General features: G+C 37.9%; 1 protein-coding gene across 1 annotated transcript; it reads left to right on the forward strand.

Moving 5' to 3' along the window:
• The first annotated feature begins 679 nt into the window (after positions 1–679).
• On the forward strand, positions 680–9204 carry LOC105200562. Its single transcript, XM_011168195.3, has 4 exons — positions 680–1041; positions 7445–7602; positions 8756–8863; positions 8924–9204. Exons 1-4 carry the CDS (start codon positions 928–930, stop codon positions 9030–9032), a joined length of 489 nt encoding a protein of 162 aa, XP_011166497.1. The 5' UTR covers positions 680–927; the 3' UTR covers positions 9033–9204.
• Positions 9205–12829: the final 3625 nt, after the last annotated feature.

Genomic DNA, 12829 nt, shown 5'->3' on the forward strand with positions numbered 1-12829 from the left:
CGTATTTCTCCAATTTAACGTTAACCGCATTTCTACTAATTGGCACGGGTAGAAGAAACGGTAGAAGATAAAGAAGGCAGTCAAGACAGGACCGATTCAAGACAGAAAGTGCCATTTTCATTGAATCTGTAGGAACGATTGAATCGCACGTTCTCGTCTCTGATGCAATTAAACTTTAAACAATAAGAAATAAAAATAAGAATTCTTAATTTCTCGAATCAATGCTATAAGTGCAGTAAAGAAAATTCTATCCTTTAAAAGAAGACGATAATTTTTGATGAGCTTTTTTTTCCTTCTCTCCATCTCCATCTTACCGGGATGATCACGAAAGTAATCGTGCGTTCATCAAAATTGTTTGTAACGATATTAAAACAGAGATTTCAGGAAAGGAATGAGAGTAACGAGCTAGGCGAGTCATATCTCGAGCAATTTGTTGCTCGAAGAGCAAACACATTGCCGCAACGAGCAATCGAGTGCTGTATTCGTGGAAATACCGGTAATTGATCGGTGCTTTCGGGACGCGTAAAAGCGTGGCGCACCTCGAGTGGGAATAACTTTTGCAGTTACGCTCGGTCGGGATTAAGCGACCTGTGTATCTCGTGGAATTAACGCTAACCGCGTTCCTCATAATTGGCAACGAAACAGCCGGGAGCGAGCGCGGAAGTCGGAAACGGGAGGAAGGGGAAGCTGCCTCGCGGAGAGGTGTTGCACGGACTCACGTTGCACGAGTGATCGTAGTGGTTGTTCGAGCTATAAGGATTCGGCCGTAAAGCGTGTCACGTCGGAGAATTCTCTCTCCTTCTCTTTCCTTCTCTCCTTCCCTCCCTTGCTCTCTCCGCAAAACTCGGAACGGATTTCACAATAACTTTGTCTTCCTAAGTACCCCTTGGCCGTGGTCCCGCATCCCTCTTCTCGACAGCGCCTATTATGCGCCCGCGGTTTTGGTGCAGTGTCTACTTCATCCTCCTCGCGACAGCGGGACCCACGCACTCCGGAAGACCAGTCAGGGCCCTGGCTTTCCGTAAAGGCAGCACCTTCTTCGTAAGTGTCATGTGATACTTCCTATGTTACCTACGTTGAGCACGTGACATTTTGAAGGAAATGTTACTCTTTATCATTCACCAAGTCGATTGTTAATTATTCTCTCCCTCTCACTATTCTTCTCTTTTGTTGCCTCGCCATGTGCTGTTCGTCAATTAAAAGTATCGCTTATACGTCTCATTTTTTTTTAATTCATAAAAAAGGTTTCAATTATTTTTTGCATAATTTTTGCTAGATAATTAAGTGAATAATTTTTACTCGTCTTTGAAATAAGTGTAGGCGCATAATATCTCTAAGATAGATTTTTTAATTTTGTAAACAACATATAAGATAATTGAATGATCCCATGGAAAATGTAATGAGAATTCGCTAAAATAGAAGCAGTAGTGAAGAGGCGCCGCAGCATTGATGTTATAGCAACGCAAACTGCCTGAAACCAGTTTGCATCGTAAAACGCTCGGCATGAAAAAAGTTAACAAACGTTAAATTGACGATTCATCAAATTTTGACGGCGGGAACACGATCGATTTAGCAATTTTCCACGTTACGGCAATTTCAAAGCAAACTGTAACGTAAAAATTATGAGGAAAATGCCGTCGAAATTGTGTGATGGACGTTATCTATCTTGAGGAAGAGTCGAGCCGTATGAAAAAACAACGCGGTGAATATCGGAGCGATCTGCATAAAAGTACCATAATCGATTTAACATTTACGGAAGAGTCGTTTAATCGTACCTGTGAATCATATCGCCTTTGAAGGTATCGATTTCATGAATTAAAATAATTAAAAATATAAGGAATCATTAAATATACTAATATTTATAAAAAAATATGTGATATTTAATGAAAGATGAATACTATTAATGAAGAGGTAAGGATAAAATGAAAACTGACTTGTGAATTTATTTTTACAATGGACATATTTCTATTCGATCAGTTTAGTTTTACTATTATCACCAATCAATTTTATATTAATATTATTTATTGTAATAAAATTTGTGATGATACAATTTAAGGAAATTTGATAGCTTTTCGAAAAATATCGATTTAATTTTTATAATAATTGCAAATATGTACATACAATAAACGTAAAATATTCTATAATAAATCTTCTTTTGTGAAAATATAAAAATTTAGTGCAAAATTGTGCACGATTACGTTACGGTATCAGATACATAAATTGATAAAAAATTAATCGATTGTACTTAATTTTATGTGCTTACCCAGAACGAGATGTAATCCGTTAAATATTAGTTTTTATTTTTCATTTATTTCGTATCTCATTTTCTCATTTATTTCATTGTCACTAAATGTTGCTTATATCAAGTAAAAATATCAAATATTAAGTAGAGATTAAGAGAAGTAGATTTAGGTAATCGGTACATATTCAGCAAATCTCCTCCATACGTCGCGGCCGTTTCAAATGTAATTAAGCGACTTAATAACATGTAAATGCTTTAACTACATCAGAACAGTAGACAAAGGATTAAAGGCTAAACGCACACACACGTTCGCGCACACGTCGGCATGAACGGGCGAAGATCGCAATATTCTCACAGAGCATTCCGCAAATGATTGTTCTGCTTTGGCCTTCTTTGGGAACTAAATTGAAATTCTGCCGCGCGTAGAACGGATGTTTCTACGCTTTCGGAACGCGTGCAGTTCAGTTCCAATAAAAAAAAAATATATATATATATATATTCCCGTAAAATATATCGCCCGATGAACATCGTTAGTGATTGCGCATTTCATCACGAGCAATGCTATCGGGAATATTTTGCATCCTTGATGCGCGGCGAAATCTGGGCGACAGATACACGTACCATTCTCGATTAATTACATTCTCATTACGCAGAGAATGCATCGTTCGTGAGAAATTCGTGAAATTTTTTTTTCACACGGATTCCGCGCCGCGCGCATCCAGTAATTCGCTGCTCGCCAGCTATCTCGGTTTTTCTGCCATTTTGGAATCGTTCTCTCGTGGCGAATCGTTCGCTTCGTGATACTCCAATATTCAAATGCTGAAAAAGGCTGCCGTGCTCTTTTTTTCGCCTTTCGCGAAACAGCTGCGCGCGCGATACGCCATGTTATGAAAACACTTTCTCCCCCTCCCTCTTTCCGTAATTTATACGATTCGCGTCCAGCTTCGTCGAACGCGTAACGCGGATATATATCTTATCTTTCCGAAGCTGTGTGCCTGTGCTACATGACGCCTCTGAGACTAAAGTTGCGCATTGAACCTCGTAATATAGGTTTATTTTTGACAACCGTAGATATAAGCAGCAGTTTTCGAAACTTTTCGCGTCGACGTGCTCTCCGCTGCGTATTCCCATATGCATCCTTCGTATCGAAAGTTGAGATAAGCGCAAAATTTATTTCTTGTTAATACGAAAGGAAGAGAAGAGCGAGTCTCGAAGCACACGTGCGAAGAAAAGAGGAAATCTGTAATTACGTCACGTGGAAAGCACGGTTGAATTTTTAAGTGAGATGGTGAGATTTCGGCAACCCCCCTTTCGCCCCGTTCGCAATCGCGTTTGGAAAAAGCATAGACAGGCGATAAATTTCGGACGGAAAATAAATTTTGCCAAGATCGATTATTACATTGTGTAAAATGTAATGAATTGTGATATGCGTGCGGGCGTGTGCCAGGCGATATTAATGAAAATACGAATCAATATCCCGTCTCAGGGCGAAGGGAATACATGTAAAATATAAATGGAAATCCATGCATTCGTGAAAAAAAGAATTGCTCGCTCGCAATTTCGACGTATTAAAGGGATGCGCGCACGTCAATGGCAAATGGGTAAATGGATCCGCCATTCGGGCGGATCGTAAAAAGCCGTAAGAATCGATGTTATATAACATCCCGCGCATCATCCTCGTGCCGGCGCACAAGCAGCAGCACTGTTTATGCAGCCGCCGCCGCCGCCGCCGCCGCCGCCGGCTCTGCAACACGAGTGAATTTATGTGCCATACGTACGCGAGACCGGCTCTAATGTAAACCGATCGAGGAGCTGCCCGTATTTTCGCTTTAAAAGGCACGAAGTCGCGGATGGCGTACATTTTGAAACACGATGTAGCGCGAGGCATTAATACGGGATGAAGCTATACGCTTTCCGACGTAAGTACGTACACCAGGTGCCACAAATGCCTCAACACACGGAGTCGCATCAATTTTTGGTGCACTCGGAGTGTTAGGACCGATGCGTCATAGCTGGGTTGGCTATTCGGAGGTTAAACTGCATTATTACGAAGCAGCTGAATCTGGCAACCCGACAACTTTATGCCCGACATTATCGTTAAGGTAAATTAAAAGATAAGCTAATAATGCTTTTTTTTCGTGAAATTTGTCAAATGGTAGTTTTCAGAATTTAAATTGGATTTAATTCGGATGCTTATTTAATTTCAGGCCAATTTCGAATTTAAATTAATTTGAATTTAATGCTTATATTTATACATTATGCAGATTGTATACATTACAAAGTTACAGCAAAATCAATAATTATTAATGAATGTTTATTTTTCAGCCTGCGGCAAATAAGATTGAGACACGTGCAATGCGCAATTAATTAATCATATATTATTAATATTTAGTTGAGCAACAATTAAAAATTACAAATTGCAAATATTAAAAATTATAAATAACAAATATTACAGATTATTATTAAACTCTATGCACAAAGTTGCAGCGATTTACTGTTAAAACACGATTCACTTACATTCACATCAATTTGCTTAATTATTATTTTTAAAGCATTTCTATTTTCAAGAAAATAGATACGTATTACTCTTTCTTATTGGTATTTTTTTCTCAAAGAAAGCTGCAGGTGCCTCCGATACTTTAGTATTTCAGCTAATCTACGACAGAAGAATATTGCAACTAGTAATGATGCATCGCACCGACAACGAAGTACACCGCAGTATCGATGATACGCGCCGTGTTTACCATGTACATTATCCGACATACAGGACGGGGATACAGCTTAGAATCAATATGCATGAATCAACGTTGTCTCGTTATATTCTATCTACATACATCACCGTACATAAGAGTATACATATTTATCAGATTATTTTAATTATCGTCGCTTTGTTATGCGTAACACTGTAATTAACTGTTTTTAAAAATGGCACTTTTAGGAAAAAAATATCTATTGTGAAACGATCGTGTGCTATTATGAAAAAATTATGTAAAAGTTTAAATTTATTAGCTTTAATTAGTTAAAATTTTTTTAAAAGAAAAAAATTACATATTTTTTTAGCTTGTCTGTGGTGTATGAAGTTTATGCCAAACATATTAACGAATGTGTTACGATTCAGTATAATTGAAAATCAGATGTATGCATCAATATTTCAGCCAGTGAAAGATTTATTTTTGAAAATTCTGGCGAACAAAGGAAAATGTGTTATATGCTCCGTCGAGTTGTTTTTCCTCTACCTTTCCGCAGGTGTTTTGCATGCGTTTTGAACGTAGCCGGAAAATTATGCAGCGTGCAACGAATCCAGTGCACATACACACTTCGTCTTGGTGGTCTGGCGAGCTGCGCATAAATCCGATTGCCTTATCGTATTTTCGGTCTCTAAGAAACAGGGACGGCTACAACGCGGTAAGGTGGCGGGACACTGACAAACGGCTTGCCAGATCCAGACGACACCATCCTTCTGTCGCATTTACACCGAGAGCAATACCCAGGCGATTCACACGGTTAATAGGCACTGCAGAACCGGCACGTTTCTACCTTGCTATTCTATCCGCGGTGGTTTCTTGCAAAAAGGAAAACGAAGGAAATCAAGCGCTGCAATTTAGATGCAGGATGGTCGCATCAGTGAATAATGCAATAATGGAGCATTACTGTTGGATCCAATTAGATGATTACGTAAGATTAATGCGGCCTACGTTCCTCTATTTTATCAATTTTAATCGTTAATTCCAACAAAATTATAAAATAATAAAATTCACTAATAAAATCTATGTCTATTACCTTTTACCTGTTACAATATTGATAAAATTATCTACATGTCGACAACTGAACCGAATTAACTTGTCATGAATTTTTTGTGTCCTGAATTTACTTTTTAAATTATGCCCATTTATTACGAAACACTAATGAAGTAATAGTTTGTACAAACTGCTAATAGTTTCTAAGTGTTTAATATTATTAGGAGAATAAGAAGAGGGCAAGAGCAACGTTTCGCGACGTGACGTTTTACGTTGTAATAAAATTTAGTGAGTCTTTAACGAGCTCTCAAATATTTTTATCCAAACAGTATTACTTGTATAAATGTGTACAAAACGCTTTCCGAGAAGTTTGTTTGTGAAAGACCGACGGCGCGGAAGAATCTCGCAGTATTGCTCGCGCGGATAATGAGGGAATAACTCGGGGAAAATCGCGGCGCGGAGACGCAATTTTACGATAAGTGTCTCGTTATTTACGGGCGAGCATAAAGATTGAATCACAGAGAGGGTAGGTTCCCGCGACGGAGGGTGGAAAATAATACATTCTTATGTGGCGCGAGATAGTCAGCGGTAACGCGCGAACCTGTTTTCACGGTTAGATAGCGGAATGATTCGCAACAGTAATTCGGATAAGGCGAGATTCGTCGCGGAGCGATTTGACTTACCGCGGGAGGGGCAGGGAGGAGCATTGAACGGCCGATCGGAAATTCGCAAAGTTCTCTCGTGAAGATTACGACGATTTCACACACGCCTGCGATCCTTTGATACTAACTTATGATTTCGGATTCCGAGAAAGTTGCGGGCAAAATTTCATGCGATTTCGCCCTCCCTCTCGATCCTGCTCTCGGAGGAGAATTCTCTTTGCATACGCGAAATGCAGAATCTGTCTAAAATTATTTCGCTCACGCTCACGCATAATTGAACAACCAAAGTAATGAATTCAAGATCTAAATCGTGAACTGCGAAAGATTCCAGCACAGCTGTGTCAACTAAATAATTTCGAACAGTATTAATTGTAAATTGACCGAGGAAAATGTCAAACAAGAACGAATCTTAGGATTGTGTTTCAATTTAATCTGTGATATTATGTTACTCTAAAGTTCAAGGGGGTACGTGATATCACAAATTAAATTGAAAACTAATAATATTAATGGTAATGAGCTTCTTAGAGAAAGATTTTATTGCGAGAAATATCACCTTGGCAAGACGATTAATAATTTCAAATTATTTAATTATCTTCTTTACGACTTTTCAATTTGAATGCACAAATGTTGAACGTATCAAGCTATACTAGAATGTCTCAAAATACGCAGGTCTGTATACCTTTAGAGAATACCACGTTACGAGAATACCACGCGAGTACTTGGGTTTCTCTGTTCGGTTTTTTGTCTGTTTGAAGCTATTACAAATTAATTCTGAAATTAACGGTAAATAAATGATCTTCCAGTACCGGCTGAATTACAAGATAAACTCTCTGCCTTACACGACGATCTTCGCGCAAGCGGCGGGCTTCAAAGCGGCATGGGAACTGCCGACCACCGGTGGGTCTCGGAAGGTCCGGTCCGTTCCAGACATCTACAAATGCGCCGAACTCGTGTACGAAAGGTAATAAATACTGCAATAGTTGCGCTGCATAATGTAGAAACGATCGCGAGGAAATAGGAAAGATGGCGGCAGAATTGAGGGGAAACGTAGGAGAAGGCAGGGGATGGTTTAGAGTTCGAGTCCGGGTAGTTCTGGAACCAGGAATGGTGCGGGTGGATTTCTGGCTGGCTGACCGAAGATATCACTAAAATCAAACGGCCAACAGTGCAATACTGTCAGCACACCGATTTTCACAGCTTTTGGTTGCAGTTTCGTGGACCACAGTTTTTCAGCTTTTTATGGAATCGATCCAAGCATGCAGATGTTTGCCTCTGAACAATAGGAGCGGTTAGAATAATAAAAATTAAAGTAAATGCAATTTTGCAATAATTTCTCATAATATTTTATAATTATAACTTTTTAATAGAGGTGTGCGGGTACCCGAAATTATGGGTACTCGAGCTTCGGGTCGGGTTGGGATTTTTTTTTCGGGATCGGATCGGAACCCGTAAGTTTGTAAATCACTAATTTAATTATCATTTTTTATTAAGTAAATACTTATGTTCTGTAAGTAAATATTTCATTGGCAGTATTCAAATTTAGTAATTCAATATAAACGAAATGCCTTACCTAAATTTAGTAATTTTTTTCTCACATCAGTGTGTATAAAATATCTAGATCTCTGACCGCTACTTTGATCCAACTTTAGATCCGAGTACTCAAAATTTATAAAATTTTGGGATTCTCTTTCGATTTTGGGACCCGACCCGTTTTCGCGACTCGACTCGATTTTGCGCCCCGACTTAATTTTGGGTACCCGAAATTTTTCGGGTACCCGAACTTTACAAACTTTTGGGTCCCGACCAGATCCCGAAAAAAATTCTCGATCCAACCCAAACTCAAAATCTCGGGTACGCGCACACTTCTACTTTTTAATTATTTCGTTAAATTGATTTTATGAAGATTATCAGGTTTCTCGTTAATTTATTAAATCATTATTATTATTTTTGAAAGATATTGAAAAATATGAAAAAAGCAACGTTTATTTCAATATCATATTATATTAATTAATTTTAACTAGATTTATTAATTTTAACTAGAAGTTTCATTTTATATCTCAATAATTTCATCACATGTACTTATTAAATTTGATCTATTGTGGCAAACGTTTCAGTCATGGTTTTGATGGTCGTTCTTGCTTGCTGAAGAATATCTGCCAGGGGCTACAATACGCAAGACAGAAGGATGGTGTTATAGGGAAGATATTGAAGCTACTTGCGGGGTGAGTGCCGGAATATTAATACTAGTTACATACCGGTATGTTAATCATCGTTGCTTTTAGGTCGTATATTAACAATGGTACTTGGCACGAAGATCCGCTGTTCTGTGAATATCATACCACAAATTGCCCTTTGCAATTAGTCGGGTTTAATAGTTTTACAGAGCTCTAGCAATGGAGTAACCCGAAAAGCCAGTTGCAGAGTAATTATTTGTTTAGTTAATGCAAAAAATAATGCAGCAAAAGCACACGGTATAACGTTGCTACAATTACATTAATAAAAATAATAATTTTTACAAAATATATTTTTACGTGTATTATTAATTAATAAAGAACTATCGGTTTTCGACACAACAAAAAGATTCCTTTATTACATATGTAGAAAAGTCGCTGATAACGACGTTGTAAATAAATGTGTCAAGAACAGAACGATATTACTTAAAAATAAATCAAGTAAAAATATAGTTATATTTAGCGTAATATGAGAAATGGAATGATATGAGAAATCGTGTCAACGATTAAAAATTAGCAGATTCCATTTTTCATATTGAAATAAGTACGGACGTTGCAAAAACTCTCGAGGACCTACCTCACTCCCACGCGTGCGACTGTTCCTGCAGTTATCACTAGATGACATTATGAGAAATGACAGCGGTTAATGAAACATTTGTCATGCAGCAAAACCGCACTCGAATTATTCCGGGAAACCAGACGCGGCAAGTAGTAAAATATGATGGTACGTCAGCCGACTAAATGTAGTAAAAATATACGTTTAGCTAAAAGACCAGGAAGGGGAATGCTCGGAAGGAGGTGAAGCGTGTATTACAAAAAATGGGCGAAAGGATATTTCTACTGGGCGATATATACGGCCCTAGGCACTATTAATTTGTCTTTGCAATGACTACCGCATAAAAAAAAATATTTCTCATTTCGTGCATTATTCCTTCTCTCTCTCGCTCTCTCTTTCTCTCTCTCTTTCTCTCTCTCTCTCTCTCTCTCTCTCATATCGTTCGTCTCCGCTTGTCACATTCTGCGACAGGACGATTATAATTGCTACTCGCGAGCCGCGCTGGTCCGGTCCCAACGAAAAGCATTAATTTGGACTATCTCGCGACTATCTGGCAATTTAAAAAATGCTCCACTTTGCGTCTACTATTTGCCAGCGCAAACACATATTATTCAAAAGTCAAGCTACACTCGCCGTCACTACAATTACGCTAATGAGTCAGATCGCGATATTTAACTCTCCAATGCGATAGAAATTTTACATACTCATACGTGTGCGGACGATAAAAATTATTTCAAATGTGAAGTGTCTTTGCGTTTGAAATTAGTATTTTTTCAAGTCCATTTCTGCCGTTTATCTTTTTAAAGTAATCCTTAATCAATATCTTGATTTAATGTATGGCTGATGTATAATTCCGATAATACTTTTTTCATGTCCCATGTAATAAATGCAAAAAGTGTTTCATTTAAAGTACACGTCTCTGCATTGCTTTTACGAAATTGTGTGGTAACTAGAAGACCTCTCTCTGCGAATTTTTGATTGCCATTGTTGCCCCACGATAGGTCCCGTGACACAGTCTATTTCATTATAAACGAATACGGCGTTGTAATAAGACCGCTTTATTAACACGTAAATGAATTCACGATGTAATTATTTCGAGCTCCGCTCGTGGCAGGAGACCGCATTGAAATAAGGACGTCAAAGGTGGGTCCACTGGCGCAGGTTCTAACGATCGACAGTATGAATTGTTAATTTCGCGTACCGGGCTACCGGCACTTTTTACATAGTGCAGAATTCTTCGCTTTATTTTTTGCCGATAATTATTTTTGAACGAACGTTAACGAGGGTAATGGAACGATACAGGTAATAGAGATATCCAAGTGGAGAGCGCTGAAACTTTTATCAAAAATCAATCAATTGTTTAACCCACTTGGGTGTATCACATTATATTTCTACTTATTCGTGTAACGGAATATTACAAGAATCATTATCACGCACATGATAACTTTCTCAGTGAGCTATTCAAATCCTTTTTTTTCGCGACTACTGTGAAAAGTTAGCAGAGCCGCAGAGGTAACTCAAAAGGGATTTTAAAAACGGGGATTCCTGCAAATGGAAGGAAAGACAGAAAAAAATTGAGAAGTTTGTACAAATAATGTTGACATTACGGGATGAGACGTGGGGTTGCGTGTTGCAATAAAATGCACTCCGTTGAGAGTATCATCGACAACGTTGAGGATCGATAGGAGGGAGGCGGTAAAGGGGGATACCTTACCCCCTTCGTCCCCTTCCCTCTCTCGCGCTTTTCCCACGGCAGTTTATGTGCCACAATCGCGGTAACTTCCATTATGTATATATTGCGAGAGTGCGTTTCCATATCTATCCTCCATGGGCCCGTCTCGTTCACGCTCAAGAGCCCAGCGGGATCTGACGACTTCGTGTAGATTCAATCTGCGATTGTTTCAATGAGCGATAATCGCGGAATGGCACGTGCAATGATGCATCTTTGTCCCATCATCTTCTCCGTCGCGCTCTCTTAAATCGTACGTTCTTGTCTGCGCGCGTTGTCCCAGCGGACGGCCGTCACTGAGATTGTCGCACATTCCAGTGGAAAACGCGATATAATTGCGTCTGTCGGTTCCCGGTGGGCTGCGCGTTAACGAAAAGCATTAATTTAGAATGCTCTGCGGTTTTCTTGTTGGAGAAACCGACCGCGCGCACAACTCCCGTATGCAATTAACGGGCCGCTCGTATCATGCGTCGTGCAACGGGAACACAAGGGCAGCTGAAGAAGAAGAAAAAAAGAGGGGCATGTTAGCTCGGTTTTGTCCAAGTCTGATCCATGGACGAGCGGATGGCATTATGTGCACGACGACGACAGGGTCGGAGCACAAAAAGATTCGGCCGCTATGAAAATACGCGAGGGAGACTTGCTGATGGCGGTAGCTCGCCGGAAATGACAAAGGGCAGAAAGGGTATGACGGTAAAATAGACTGGAAAATCTCGAGCGGAATTAAATGACAATTTCTCTGCTGCTCGACCTACCTGCTTATCTCATTGTTTTGCATGTTTGTCATGAATCCCTATTTGTACATTCCATTGATAATTGTACAACGACAATATGCGATGTAATTCTTATTAAGAAGGAATTAATTAAAACTTTGCAGAATATATTTCTTTAATTTATTATGTACAATTTTCATTAAGTATTTTCGCTGTCAGTATCATTTTCATGTTCTTTAAGAATTATTTTTGAAGAACGTCTAAAAGTTATAAATTTGGAACTTTGAACATTTATTCTGTGATATTTGAATGCAATTACAATTTTTTTATAATTAGGAAAGATACGTTTGGCAATTATTTGCAAATCTGTATAGATCTGTAAAAAAATATTGGTTTATTATTGCCATGATTCAAAAGAAATACATAAATTATCTGAAATAAAAAATTAAAAAAATTTTTTAACTATATAAATGATCTACAATTAAATTAAAAAATTGATTTTTTAAAAATCTAAGTTTTGAAAAAAGTCGATTTTTTTGCTTTTTTCGAAAATTCTTTTTATCGGAAAAATAAAAAAAATAGCATTTTTATTTGATTGTAGATTAGATGAGAAAGAAATATGTTGTAAATAAAAATTTCTTCTAAAAGTTTTAAGTTAATCGGATTAAAACCAGATGAGTTTTCCTGGCAACAGTTTTTAAAAATATTAACAAAAAGAGTTACAAATTTTTGAACAGTTTATATGTTAATAAAAACTTTTGCAAGTCTTTTACCTTTAATCTGCTCTCTGTCAAGGTTCAAATTATTAAAAAATGTCAAATAAATAGTCGATTTTTTTGATGCAAGCAAAAATTAATTTAAATTATTGCTATATTAAAGCTCCTTTTAAATACAAAAATATTTAAGAAAATTTACCTTGTTTTTTTTCAATTATGATTTAATAAATGTGCGTAAAACGC

The sequence above is a fragment of the Solenopsis invicta genome, chromosome 6, assembly GCF_016802725.1.
Source record: "Solenopsis invicta isolate M01_SB chromosome 6, UNIL_Sinv_3.0, whole genome shotgun sequence".
NCBI classification, from domain to species: domain Eukaryota; kingdom Metazoa; phylum Arthropoda; class Insecta; order Hymenoptera; family Formicidae; genus Solenopsis; species Solenopsis invicta.